Source organism: Thunnus thynnus, chromosome 1 (assembly GCF_963924715.1).
Source record: "Thunnus thynnus chromosome 1, fThuThy2.1, whole genome shotgun sequence".
Classification (NCBI taxonomy): domain Eukaryota; kingdom Metazoa; phylum Chordata; class Actinopteri; order Scombriformes; family Scombridae; genus Thunnus; species Thunnus thynnus.
The window spans coordinates 3,788,625-3,802,217 of NC_089517.1; the positions used below are offsets into that span (position 1 = coordinate 3,788,625).

The window sequence follows — 13,593 nt, forward strand, 5'->3', positions numbered from 1 at the left end:
AGCACAGATGTGTGTGTGTTTGAGTGTGTAAAATGAATGAGAGCACACACACAACTATGGCACTGACCTGGGACTATTTTTAAGATACTGAAGCCATATCTGTGCGTCAAATCTACTGCAAGAAATGTGGAGCAGCGTTCTGCATGTAGCCGAGCGTAATCAGCATCATTCTCTAAAGTAAAACTAAACCGTGATGAGAAATGAATTGTGAGCATTAATAAATGCTGAAACCTAAACAAATGCAACAAAAAGACATAGTGTATGCATCAAGAACAGAGCTGAGCTCAGCTAATAAATAAAACACATAGAATAGAATAAAAAAAATGAATAAAAATAAAACTCATGCATGATTTATATGGTAACATTGCATGTATGTATTTTTTAAATGAACAAATGTGCTGCATTTTTTTTTTATCCCTTGACTTAAGTTCTGTAGTAATGCACTACAAGTATTATCTTCATTCATACTCAGTTATTTGCACTTATTCTGTTGGTCATAGCCACAACATTTCTTCAGTAACACACCTGAGTCTGTTTGATTCCTCTGCATCAGACAAAGAGCCAATTAAAGGATAGGTTCAAAATTTTCAAGTCTGTCTTAAAACAATGGTCAGGCGCCTCTAGTCATCCATTCTAACGTGCTTTCAGTGTAAGTGATGGAGGACAAAATCCACAGTCCTGCAAAAATGTATATGTCAGGGAACTGAGTGAGTGGAGCAGGTGGACCAAAATGTAGAGACGATAGGTAGGGAAAATCCGATGCAGATATATTTAATGAAAATGCAAAAAGTCACAGGAACAAACCAGAACGCAGAGTGAGAGAGAACGCCAAGTAGACAAAGACCGAACTGAAAACTGGAATATAAATACACAGGGAGTGATTGCAAATGAAACACAGGTGAGACACATGAAATAATCAAACACAGGAAGTAAAGTAAACAAACAGGTGACACAAAAAACACAGGAGGAACACACAATGGAAACAGAGAAAACCAAAACCAGGAAACAAACAAATGAAAGAGTCCCTCAAAAAGTCCAACGAAAAACAGAAAAAGTCTGAGGGCATCAGAAGGATAACAAAAACCAAGGAAGTCAAAAGAACAGAAACACAAAGAGTCCAAAAATCAGAAAAAGTCCTGGTAGGACGTGACGGTATATAGGAGTCAATCTCAAGCTAACTTGAGGCCTCAGAAGGAGGATGGTGGATTTTGTCCCCATCTCTTACATTGAAAGTACATGAGGAAGAGATCTCTTAATAGCCAGTATTAGTAGAGATAGAGATAGTAGAATGATTACAGCGAATAAAACCTGTTTCAGTCATCAGCTGACTATCGTTTAAGACAGACTTGGAAAAAATGTGTACCTATCCTTTAATGTAGCGGGAGAAGTGTATAGGTAACCGTGAGTGCAAAAGCTGACATCTGGCTGGACGCTATCAGTCATGACAGTTTTTCTGTTTAAAGGCCCGATGCTAACGTTCACTCTGTATGCTGACACGTGTTGGCTGTTGTTTCTGTTGCTGACGATTCCACCTCATTCAGTTCTGCTCTGTTTATACAAACCCTGCAGGCTCCTTTTTTCCCATGGGGGGAATTATGTGCATTGCTCCTTGCATGTTATTTATCTTGCATGTGTTTTTTGATGCTGCAATTCTGAGCGACTGCAGCTTGGAGAATCCCCAGAAGTATAACCGCACAGACGTGTCACTGTCTACCTCTAACTGCAATAAACAGTTAATGTATGTGACTGTTTCCTGATAGATAATTCAAATTTATTGTTTATAGAAGTCCCATTAGCTTCCACCAAATACCCTGATGCACTAATGAGTATTCTGTGTGTCTCCAAAGCCTGATATATCTTATTCCTCCGTTGTTGTCCGAAAACTATTAAAAACACATCAGTGACCCACACGGCTGCACTGGGTGACATGTTCCTTCATTGCCATTAACACACACACACACTGTAATTTATTTTGATCCAATCCCACATATACATTCCTGCCACCAGAAATACTGGAACACCAAATGTGGATTCATCCGGCGCTGAAAGTAGTTCAGCGCCGGATAAATGCACTATTTTCTCCTGTTTCATGTATGTTATCCAAAAACTACAGTGTCCAGTGTTTTTTTTTTTTTTTCAAAACAAAACTACACATTTGTGTCCTTTTTAAAGGTTCACGTGTCACCAAAAAAAAGTGATCTTAGGTCTTATTATAGGCTTTATTTCCCGCCGGGGTCCTGTCACATGCAAATACAATGAACAACAAGCCAACTTGAGCTGGGACCTTTTATACCCCGCCATGTCCTCAACATATGTTTTCCATTATCAGTGGACTTCTCCTTAGTATGTTGAATTATGATATGTACCTGTCAACATGTCAGACATCTTGGCGCCGTTCCTATCACGCATCTGAATTTACACATATGGGCCCCACACTAGATGTTATTCCACGTTTGTCTTTATGACACATGAACATGGTGCCTCAACTAAAGGTTTCTTACATTCCTTAAGATGCATGCAACACAAAGAAAATACCTAATATCAGGCTGATGTGTCAGACATTGTTGGTTTTGGTTATTTCATGGGATTTGATGACGATGAGAAAAATGTAGCCTTCAGCGTCATCCCTTGAAGGTGCAGTCTGTAGGACTTAGTGGCATCTAACAGTGAGGTTGCAGATTGCAACCAACTGAATACCCCTTCCCCTTCCTACAGTGGCTGCGAAAGTTGCGTAAAAAGCAAAAGTTCCTCTCTAGAGCTGCCAGTGTTTGGGTTGTCTGTTCTGAGATACTGTAGAAACATGGCGGTGCAACATGGCGGACTCCGTGGAAGAGGACTCGTTCCCTATGTAGATATAAAGGGCTCATTCTAAGGTAACGAAAACACAACAATTCTTATTTTCAGGTGATTATACACTAATTAAACATACTTATGAATATTATATTCCACTTCCACAAAGTCTGTTCCACTAGATGCCACTAAATTTTAGAAACTGCACCTTTAACTGAATGTGGACAGAATAGTTGAACAATCTCAAAGACCAACTTCACTTCAAACTGTCAGCATGGCTGCTAGCTAAAGGTCAGCAGTAGCCTCTAACCCTTGTTTATACAGCCAATCATCTGAGAACATTTAACACATTGCCCTTGGAACATGGCCGGTTAAACAAATCAAAAGCAGCCCTCTGCTGTCTCTGTAGCAAGGAGAATGTGTGCTTCTGACTTTTGTGAGATCATCCTTTCACCTGTTTCAAGTCTGCTGATTAAATTCTGCAATCGGGTCAGTGCATGTAATTGGAAAAAGGTCTCATTTAATTAAAAAAAATTTGGATTTTTGGATTTCTAAAGACATACATTTTAAAAAATGGGTCACAAATATATATTTTATATATAGATTTAATTTTTAAAAAGGCTCAGCGATTCCCTAAAACAGCTGGTCACTGCAGATTTTAGCAAACGTTATTCAAACAGGAGGTAACGGTGTATTTGTTAGGGATTATTTTCAGTGGTGGATGAATCCACATTTCGTGCTCTAGTGAGTATTTCTGGCAGCAGGACGGCGTGTGTGGGATTGAGTCAAAATAAACTACAGTGTGTGTGTTCATGGTAATGAAGGAACATGTCACACAGTGCAGCGGTGAGGCTCATTGACGTGTTTCTAATAGTTTTTGGACAACAACGGAGCTCTATGGCACAGAGGAATAAGATATATCACAATACTTGTTAGTAGATCAATTCATTGTTGACATTTGTTGATAAGTAGAAAAATAAAGAATATCTTCAGAGTTATCTTTTAAAGCTAGACAAAGGAAGGAAGACAATGATGGATGCATCTGTGTGGGGTTGATGTAACCTGGATTATTCTGTTATTAGACTGTTTGACTATAAGTCATACATATGCATGAATTCTCACTCCTCCTTGATAGGTACTTGGAGCACATTCCAGCGCTGGATGTTGCATAAAAAAACATTAAAAAAAAAAAAAACTTCTGGTGGGAATATGTGAGAATCCTCTGTCCTCTTCTGCATCAATGATCTGCACTCACTAACACAACATGAAAGCACAAGGAAAATCCATTTGAAGCAAGAGAAAACATCCCATATTAACCTCAACATCATGAACATTAGAGATTTGACCTTTCTCAAATTTGCTATTGTACCCTGTTCTTATCGTCTGACAGCAAAAAAATGTCTCCTGCTTCAATTCATAGCTCTGAAGTATGTCACACATTTCCATTTTCAAAGCTTCATTATAAATTTAGCTTGTATAGGGAAAAAAAAAAAAAAAAAACATGTCGTGGGATCGCTCCACTCCAGATGGAAACGTCCATGAGTAAAAATAACACTCATGCACGTCTTAAATTTAGATGTTTAAATGTCTAAATGTTTGTAATGCTGACAACACTGCACAGATTATGGTTGTGTATCAGTATCTGTGAGAGACTCACACAGAGCGATTTCTCAACTCTCAATAGCTTATTGTGGATCTAAAAAAAGTATTTATATTCATGTGTGTGTGTGCACAGTACATGCGTGGTTGAGCACTTTGTGGGCGATTTGTGCAGTAGATTCAAACCCCTCAGCACTCTCCATCTCTCTGTTCTTCTCTCTCTCTCTCTCTCTGTCTCTCTCTCTCGTTCTCACTCCCTCTTTCTCTTTGGAGTGGAGCAATAGATACACACTTAACAGCGAGTGAGGCTCCATTCCTGATATAGGTAGTAGATGTTCTGTTGTATTTGCTTCTTTTGCTTGTGTTGGTTGGTTGGTTGTCTGGGATGTTTTAGACATTCAACCACACTGATTAGTTCTTGCTCTACTGACTTCTTCTGCTTTGGAAACATTCTTCTAATGTCATTCTGGAAGCTAATCATCCTTTCTCCTGAACAAAGTAGGAGAATTAAAAAAAGGATTTCTGTGTTGTTTCAGATATTTCCTCAGTTTTTATTGTAATATTTGTTCTCTTCTCCTCTTTCTTCCTCAGGATAACTGTGCCAGAGTGCTGCTTGTTCGTGGAGCTGATAAAGAAGTGAAGAACTACAACAGCCAGAGTCCTTTTCAGGTAGAGTAAAATAAAATAAATAAATAATAAAAAAAAAAAAACGCTCTCATCTTCACTACCATTTGCATGAAAGTAATTATAGAAGATTGATTTCAGCTTTCAGCGTAGGGGAAAAAAAACAGTTTTAGTAGCAGCACATTTTCTTCGTCTCATTTGTTACCATGGCAACAGTGCAAAAAAAAATGGGCAAGGTCAGTTGCAACCAGGGATTTACAAATGTCTTTTTCTGGCCAACATTAGATTTGTTTCGGTTGAACAATATTTAGAGGAGGAGAGCGGAGAGTGAGCATCAAACCTCGACAGCGGTCTGTTTAGTCATTTAGTTTCTTCTTCTCCTTCGAGCCCGATGTCGTTACACATTCAGAACGTAGAGTATTAGCTGCAGAACATCAACTTTGAGGAAAAAGCTTGAGCTGCATTTAACTTGTTCTGAAAGGGTTTTATAATTCTGTGAGAAAAATGGAGACACATGACAATAATAAAACAGAAGTTAAAGCAATAGAATGATGCCAATATAATCAAAGACTCAATCAATGATTTCACTTTATTGCAGACCCATAGTACATAAGAGTGATGCACACAGGAAGTACTAAAGTTTGAGTGTGTGTGTGCAGCTGCTATTACATGTGTGCTTCTGCATGTTTGTGTTTGTAATGGCTTAAGTGTGTATGCTTCACTAGCACATCCATCCCAGGGAAGAAAAAAAAAAAAAAACCCCAGCAGCACTAAGAGCTGCCTAGCTGGCATGATTGACTCATAACCTACGCCTGAGTTACAAAAGAGCCTTATTCAGACGGGCGTTTATGAAAGGCAGTCCCACAGGGTCCTCGACTGTCCTCCACAGTCACTACAGCGGAGCGTTTCATTAGCAGGAGTGCTTCATAAAGGGAGTGAACTCGGGCCGAATGGAGATCACATCAGGGGTGTTTAGTCAAGGGTTTGAGCGTTCAGCTGTGGTGTGAGGTTATCAGTTGTGGCCTAGATTTAGCGTAGCTCTCCTTGTTGATGTTGTGTGCAGAATTCATTTCTCTTCGCGTGATGTTTCACAGTGTAGAAAAGAATCCAGGATCAATAATCTGCTCTGTTGCATTATGCATTAACCGTTAGGGAGGAGGAACTTAAAATAGAAAACATCCAGTAATGTCTTTCTATTAAACATCACTTCCATTGTAGTCTACACTTTTAAACACTATTAAATGGACCAATCATGTCGTTTGATCCTGTTTTGTTCATAAATTATTGGAGAAACCTGAATGAAGTGGTTCATCTGCACGCTAGTATCCAGGTTGTGAGTCTTACCATCGTACAGGCTACATGATTGTAACTGTATCCGGGTTTCTGATTGTTTGCCATGTCTTGTCATTTCTGTTACGACTGAACTTTCTCAACAGCAGAGGATGAACTCAGTTTGGTTTCTGGCTCTCTGGACTCTGCTGCATTGACCACTTCGCTATATTATCCACCTCATCATCAATCACTGAAAGTACAGCTTATCTTTCGCTGTTGGACTTTTCCTTTTATTTCTGCTCGTTTCTGATCATAACATATATGTAACTTGAGTTGACAGACCAAACAGAATCCTGGATAAGGTGTTTACATGCCACAGCATCAGGATTTTCATCAGAATGATCCTAGTATGTTCAGGTTTCTCAGAACCAGGATAAGGTCTTATCCACGCTTCTACAACCAGGATGATGTGCACATAACTGGGATACTTTAAACACTCAACTACTGGGATGCTAGTGTGCATGTAAACACACTTATTGGGTGGAAAAACAGAACAAATGCAGATGTTTCCATACAGGACTGGATGATGTCATTCATGCTCGGACCTTCACAGTCACCACATCTCAGCCCAGTTTAACACCTCTGGGAGATTTGAAGCAACATGTCAGATAACGATCCCCACATCCAGCCTCACATCCAAATGTGTGATAGCTACATTGGTTCACAGTTTCACAATAACGGCCGTTATTGTGAAACTAGTACATGTATCACATCGTCACCTTCCTAAAATAATGGCCCAAGTCATTTTTTCAGGTTTCCCAGAAAACACAAAATAATCATCATGGTGTGCATGAACCACTAGGAGTGCACAAGCTGCCTGTAGACACTGCACAACAGGCTACTATAATATCAGTCAAATGATGTTATGATTACTAATATTATGTTTAAGTGAGATTTTAATTAAATAAAAACACAAAAGTAATTTTTTAGTTATACACATAATTTCCAGCTGTTAGATTACAGTATGGTATTCAAATCTTTTTTAATTAGATCATGTAATGTGGAAAAAATGAGACCAAAACTGTAGATGAAATATTGTTTAAAAGGCAGAAAGTTAAGAGAAAGCCTTGTAATCACTTGTAGCCTTTCCACTCTTTGCTAAATGCTAGCTCCATGGACTTAGCTATTTAGCTGACTAAAAAGACTGAATAAAAAGACTAAATAATTACGCAATATGACGATTTAGTCACACTCTTGACATAGGCCATTATACTACAGGGGTAGAATCACATGATCTGTTCTACTGAGGATGTGGGCGATTTTACCAGAGGTGACATCATGAGGAGATGATTTAGGCAAAAAAATCATTTTTGTCTAAAAATGACTTGGGCCATTATTTTAGGAGGGTGATGAGATATCACATAGTATCATGTGACAGCTCAGTTTCTTTCTGCTCAAACAAACAAAATCACCACCATTCTTTTTAATCTCAGTGAGAAAATGTCATATTTTAAGATAGTTTCAGCATAAAAATGCGTTTTGATAACATTTCTTGCAAGAAATGTGCATTTTATTTTCATAATCTTCATTCAGTGAATTATACGATGTTTAGTTTGTCAGTTATTACGAAGATTTTTGCAGGCTTCCTATTGTTGCTATGGTGGTTGCTATGGATGCTGCTATCGCTCAAACCACGTAGTTGCATGTTGTTTGAATCATTGTCTTTGTGTATGTCTGAGCTGTTATGTTATTTGTTATTTAACTGTTTGATGATGTTCTCTCAGTAAAAAACATAGATTTTAGAGCGTCGTATCAGGGATGAACTGAATTTGAAATCCAAAGTTTGAAGCTTTCTGATTGGCTGACCGGAGGACCCGTTGCCTGGAAGTATTTTCCTCACAGTCACGTGTTAAGATTTTCTTTTAATGATATCTTTAACATTTCTCAACACAAAAACACCAAACTCGTCTACTGTTATGGTCTGTCTGACGTCAGTGGGCTTCGTTCCATCTCAAATCGCTGCCGGTCGACTGCAACTAGAATCCAAACGCCACTATCTCTGTTAAGAAAAGGCTTTTTATAGCCTCTGATTGTAAAATGTGAAGTTGCTCATTTAATTTAATATTTCTAAGAATATGTAGCTGAGGATATTTAATATGAAATTATCTTTCTTAAAACATAGAGTCTTCCTCAATTAATATCAAGTCACGTCATCCGATAAAGCAATCCAACTGTCCTGCTTAGGCTGGCCTGGAGGCTCTGAGTGTGTGTGTGTGTGTGTGTGTGTGTGTGTGCGTGTAAATGGGATGAAGACAGGGATATCAAATTGGACTTTACATTTCACATGCCTCATTTAATCCCTGCACTTGTCACTTTCATATATTTCATCAAAGTGGACTTTAGATTGTGCGTTGCATTCATCCTCCACTGTTACATAATTTAATTATTTATGCACACGTCACATTTAATATTTGTTCTTGTCACCTTCATATATTTTATACACTTCATTTCTTTGTCCACAGAACAGCCCATAGTTCATTTGTACAGTCAATATTTCATTTCAAGTTTTATATCCTATTTCAAAACTATTACTATTCCATTCTTTAAATAGATTTTAAATTTGAATAATACTTTGTTTATTTCATTGTTGTTATTATCACCTTACTTTTGTCTATTTTTATTCTTCTGTGTTTTTGGGAGCAAACACCAAGACACATTCTTTGTATGTTTGCATTTGCTAATGGGCTGCTGTATGTCATGCTGACATAAAATCCCAAAACCAAGAATCATAAAGATATAGAAAAATCTCCAGGGTTGTGTAGTAACCTATGCATGTGTCTGTATTTGATTACCCCTAACCCTAACCCTAATCCTAACCCTAACTCTAATCCTAATCCTAACCCTAATCCTAACCCTAATGCTAACCCTAACCCTAACCCTGACGCTAACCCTAACTCTAATCCTAACCCTAACCCCTAACCCTAGCTCTAACCCTAATCCTAACCCTAACCCTAATCCTAACCCTAACTCTAACCCTAATCCTAACCCTAACTCTAATCCTAACCCTAACCCCTAACCCTAACCCTAACTCTAATCCTAACCCTAACCCCTAACTCTAACTCTAACCCTAACTCTAATCCTAACCCTAACCCCTAACCCTAACCCTAACTCTAATCCTAACCCTAACCCCTAACCCTAGCTCTAACCCTAATCCTAATCCTAACTCTAACCCCTAATCCTAACCCTAACCCCTAATCCTAACCCTAACCTTAACTCTAATCCTAACCCTAACCCCTAACCCTAATCCTAACCCTAACCCCTAACTCTAATCCTAACCCTAACCCTAACCCTAACTCTAACCTTAATCCTAACCCTAACCTCTAACCCAAGCCTGCGTCATGTACGAGATTGTGAGCAGTATTGTAATCTCTGAAGGTGACTCATTTAGGTCACTATTTCCACTAAAAAAGAAAAAACAAACAAAAAGCTTCAATTTATATCTTGGTCCTTCAAAGTGCTCTCTGAAACTAGGTCTGGGATGACTTGTGTCCATGAAATGAGAAAATTAAAACTATAAATATGAAGATTCTACATGGCTCCTGCTTTTAAATACTGACCTCAGTCTTGACCTCAGCTATCTGTGAGTATAGTCAGCAAGTCAGATATGGGTAAAATATGGTTAATATTCATTTTCACCCATTTAACAATTAGATATTTAAAATCTAATTACATAAATGTGTTTACCATCCCCTTAAACTCCTCAGTGTACTCTCAATTCAGTATTTACAAATTCAAATTCTAGAAAAAACACTAATATTTTCTAAAAACTACAATTCCCTACAGCTGCTCCATGCAGCTTAATACAAATCAGCACCACTGTTGTAGTTCTTCTGGTTTGCAAAGTAGGGTTGTAAATATAGGGTCATAAAATGATAAATCTGCTGAATATATCAAATATCCAGTGCAGCCGAACTAGTAATTACATCTAGATGATCTATGTTAAGAAAAAGCAAAGACGTTGGTTTATTTCAGACATTTTGGTTAATGTTCTAGAAATGGAGTTCAGCTCTTCAAACTGTGTTGAAGGAGCTTGTTCCTTATTGACTCAAAATGTTTGTTCAGCCACATCATGCATGTATTAATACTACTATTATATATATATTATACTATATACTTAGTACTGCCTCCTTAATGCTTACCAATATGTTAACAATTGCAGTAGATAAACGGCTAACTTCCCTGCAATTAAAGCTGATCTCAGAGTAGTTTCTATGCTAACTTACGTTGAAAAGTCTACGTTAGACATTACATTAACCTATTTTATTGTTGAGTTATCAAGGACAATTTGGTGTTTTTGTGTTGAGAAATATTAAAAATATCATTAAAAGAAAACCTTAACACTGTGACAGTGATGACGGCGGGTCCGCCGGTCAGCCAATCACAAAGCTTCAAACTCTGGATTTCAAATTCAATTAATTCCTGATGTGCTCTACAGCAATCTAATCTACATTTTTTTATTGAAAGAACCTCATCAAACAGTCAAATAAAATAACACAAATAACACAACAGCTCATATAACTACACAACGCAAAGACAATGATTCAGCAGTGTCCTTAGCAACCACCATAGCAACGATAGAAAGCCTGCAAGAAAACTTCGTAAAAACTGACGGTTATGGTTATGAAAATGAAATGCACATCTCTCGCTGTTTTGATGCCAAAACTATCTTAAAATTCTGCATTTTCCACTGAGAATAAAAGGAATGTCAGCCATTTCTTTTGTTTGAGCAAACAGAAACGTGATGTACACACAGGCCAACAGAAAAGAATAGGCTAAAAACATATATATATATATATATATATATAGGCATCTCACAATTTCTTCTCCATTATTGTGAACTGATACATTTTGTGCTGCGGACCAACATAGCTATGACATATGTTGATGTGAGACTGGTTTCCTCTTTTGGAAAACTAGTGTTCATCCCTAAAGATGAGGAGCTTTTAAAATGTTCTGGAGGCTTGTGGTGGAACAACATCTTATTAAGATGTATTATGTGAGTTTTTCCCTTAATTTATCAACCCAACTGTATATATCAAAATAGCAAATGTATGCAAAGTAACAGAGAATAATCAAATGGATGCTCTATGCAATGAGCTGTGCTCCACTGTTATGCAACACATCAGACAAACCTCTTCAGGCGTGAGAAACTATTGTTGGATTTTCATCACATTTTGCTTGGAATTATTAATTTGGAAACCAGTTTTACAATACCACAGTCATATTGATCTTATCATTGTAATATATCATATTGAATTATCACCCAGCCCTGAAAGATATTTCCAGTAGCGTGGCACATCTTTTTCATCACCAGTAACAGGAAATGGTTTAACTCCTTGATACTTTCTGCAGCCAACATTTTGCTTTCATGAAACATACAGGCAGACATCTACTGTAAAAGAGGAACAAACAGCAGTTCTTCTGCTAACAGAAGCCTCGACAGAGCAGAACAACAAGCAGCCACTAGACATGCTGTGGACTCTCACTTGTTTTCGAGTGGAAAAACTCGCTCTCTTGCTCTCTTACTATCTTTATCACTGTTGCACTCTCCACCTACACATGGAGCCAAGAGCTGAATCCAACAAGTTTATGCCTGTTTTCTGAGCAGCCGGCATTCTGGGAAATGTAGGAACTGAATTAGAAGTATATTAAGTAAAGGTTTAGTGCATTAGAAGCATAGAATCACAAACTAAAGCGTAAGAGTATGTGTACACCTGAACAACACACCCATATGTGACAGTTGAACATGTTATTCTAAAACCATCTGCTGCTATAACTGCCTCAGCTCCTCTGGGAAGACTCTCTACAAGATTTTTTGAACTTGGCTGCAGGGATTTGCTCCCATTCAGCCCCGAGAGGATTAGTGAGGACAGCCACGGTGATAAGGTCTGGCTCACAGTCGGCGTTCCAGTTCATCCCGAAGGTGTTGGATGGGGTTGAGGTCAGGGCTCTGTGGAGGACTGTCAAGTTCTTCCAGACCGAACTGGGAGAAACGTATCTTTATGGAGCTGGCTTTGTGCGCGGAGGGTATTGTCATGTAATTGTATGCTGCAGTATTAAGATGCATTAAGATTTTGCTTCAGTGGAACTAAGGGTCCTAGACCAAACCAGGACTTTTTGCCTTTTGGAAGATTTGGGCATAGAAGGAAATTGAAGAATGACTGTTTAACTGAGTAGTCTCTAAAGCAGCAAGGAGGATAAATAAGTTCTAAATAATGGTCTATGTTCTCCAGAACAAAGTGAGGGGAAAAAGTGGCACTCCATAGTTAAAAAAAAACAGCAAAAAGAATCATCTCATGTTTTATAATTCAGCCTGTTCAGCCTACTGATTGTGAATAAATTCATTAAAAAGACCAATACACAAGATGATTCTTTTTGCTGTTTTTTGTCTTTTTTCTCGACTTTGTTCTATAGTTGTTTGCTATATGGCCAACAGTACATGGACAACTGTGTCCACATATTTTTGACCATATAGTGTCTCATTTAAACCTCAAAACATAGCTAAACACTTTTTAAAAACTGGATGGCCGATAAGATCTTACAGCTAAATGCAGAAAAAAATGAAATCCTTATTTCTGCCCCTCCTTGTGTTGTCCTTAAGATAAGAGATGGAAATCTAGGTGTCACAATGGACCAGGCTCTGATTCTGGACCAAAATGTCAAGTGTCTGATTTACTCTTGTTTCTTCCAGCTGACAAACATTACAAAGCTCAGGCCCGTTGTCTCTCAAGTGGAGATGGAAGTTCTTGTGATCACCTATAGAGCTCATTATCACCAACAGGTCTCTAAAGTCTTCTGATCTGGGTTTGCCGGTTGTTCCTCGATCTAGGCTTAAAACTAAAGGAGGTTGTGCTTTTGAGATTGTGGCTCCTAAACTTTGGAACTCTCTCCCTTTGGATTTAAGATCTGTAGACTTGTCTTTGTGTAATTTTTTCTATTTATTCTATTTTTTATTGTTTTACATCTGTATGTATGTTTCTGCTTTATTTCCTCTGTGAAGAACTTTGTGACATTTGACCTTGAAAGGTGCTTTATAAGTAAAGTTACTTACTTATTTTGCCGTGGTGCGGATAGAAGAACGTTATTAGTGCAAAGCATTTGCAGCAGCAGGTCATTAGACTTCCTCATGAAGGAATCCCTTTTTATATTTGAGCTTTTATTTTGACCAAGTCTCAATAACAATCCCTTAAAAACAAGCGGGAACTCCAACATTCCCCATCATTAGGAACCAAATTAACAACTGGAAAG

The 13,593-nt window shown here is 38.1% G+C and overlaps 1 protein-coding gene across 2 annotated transcripts in view; it reads left to right on the plus strand.

The window, feature by feature from the left end:
- The window catches only part of LOC137188058 (SH3 and multiple ankyrin repeat domains protein 2-like), a 166,719-nt gene that overhangs the window by 21,759 nt on the left and 131,367 nt on the right, over positions 1 to 13,593 (plus strand). For both annotated transcript variants that reach the window (XM_067597469.1, XM_067597551.1), the window contains exon 8: positions 4,981 to 5,058. In XM_067597469.1, coding sequence (XP_067453570.1) covers positions 4,981 to 5,058 — 78 coding nt within the window. The remainder of the gene's footprint in view (positions 1 to 4,980; positions 5,059 to 13,593) is intronic.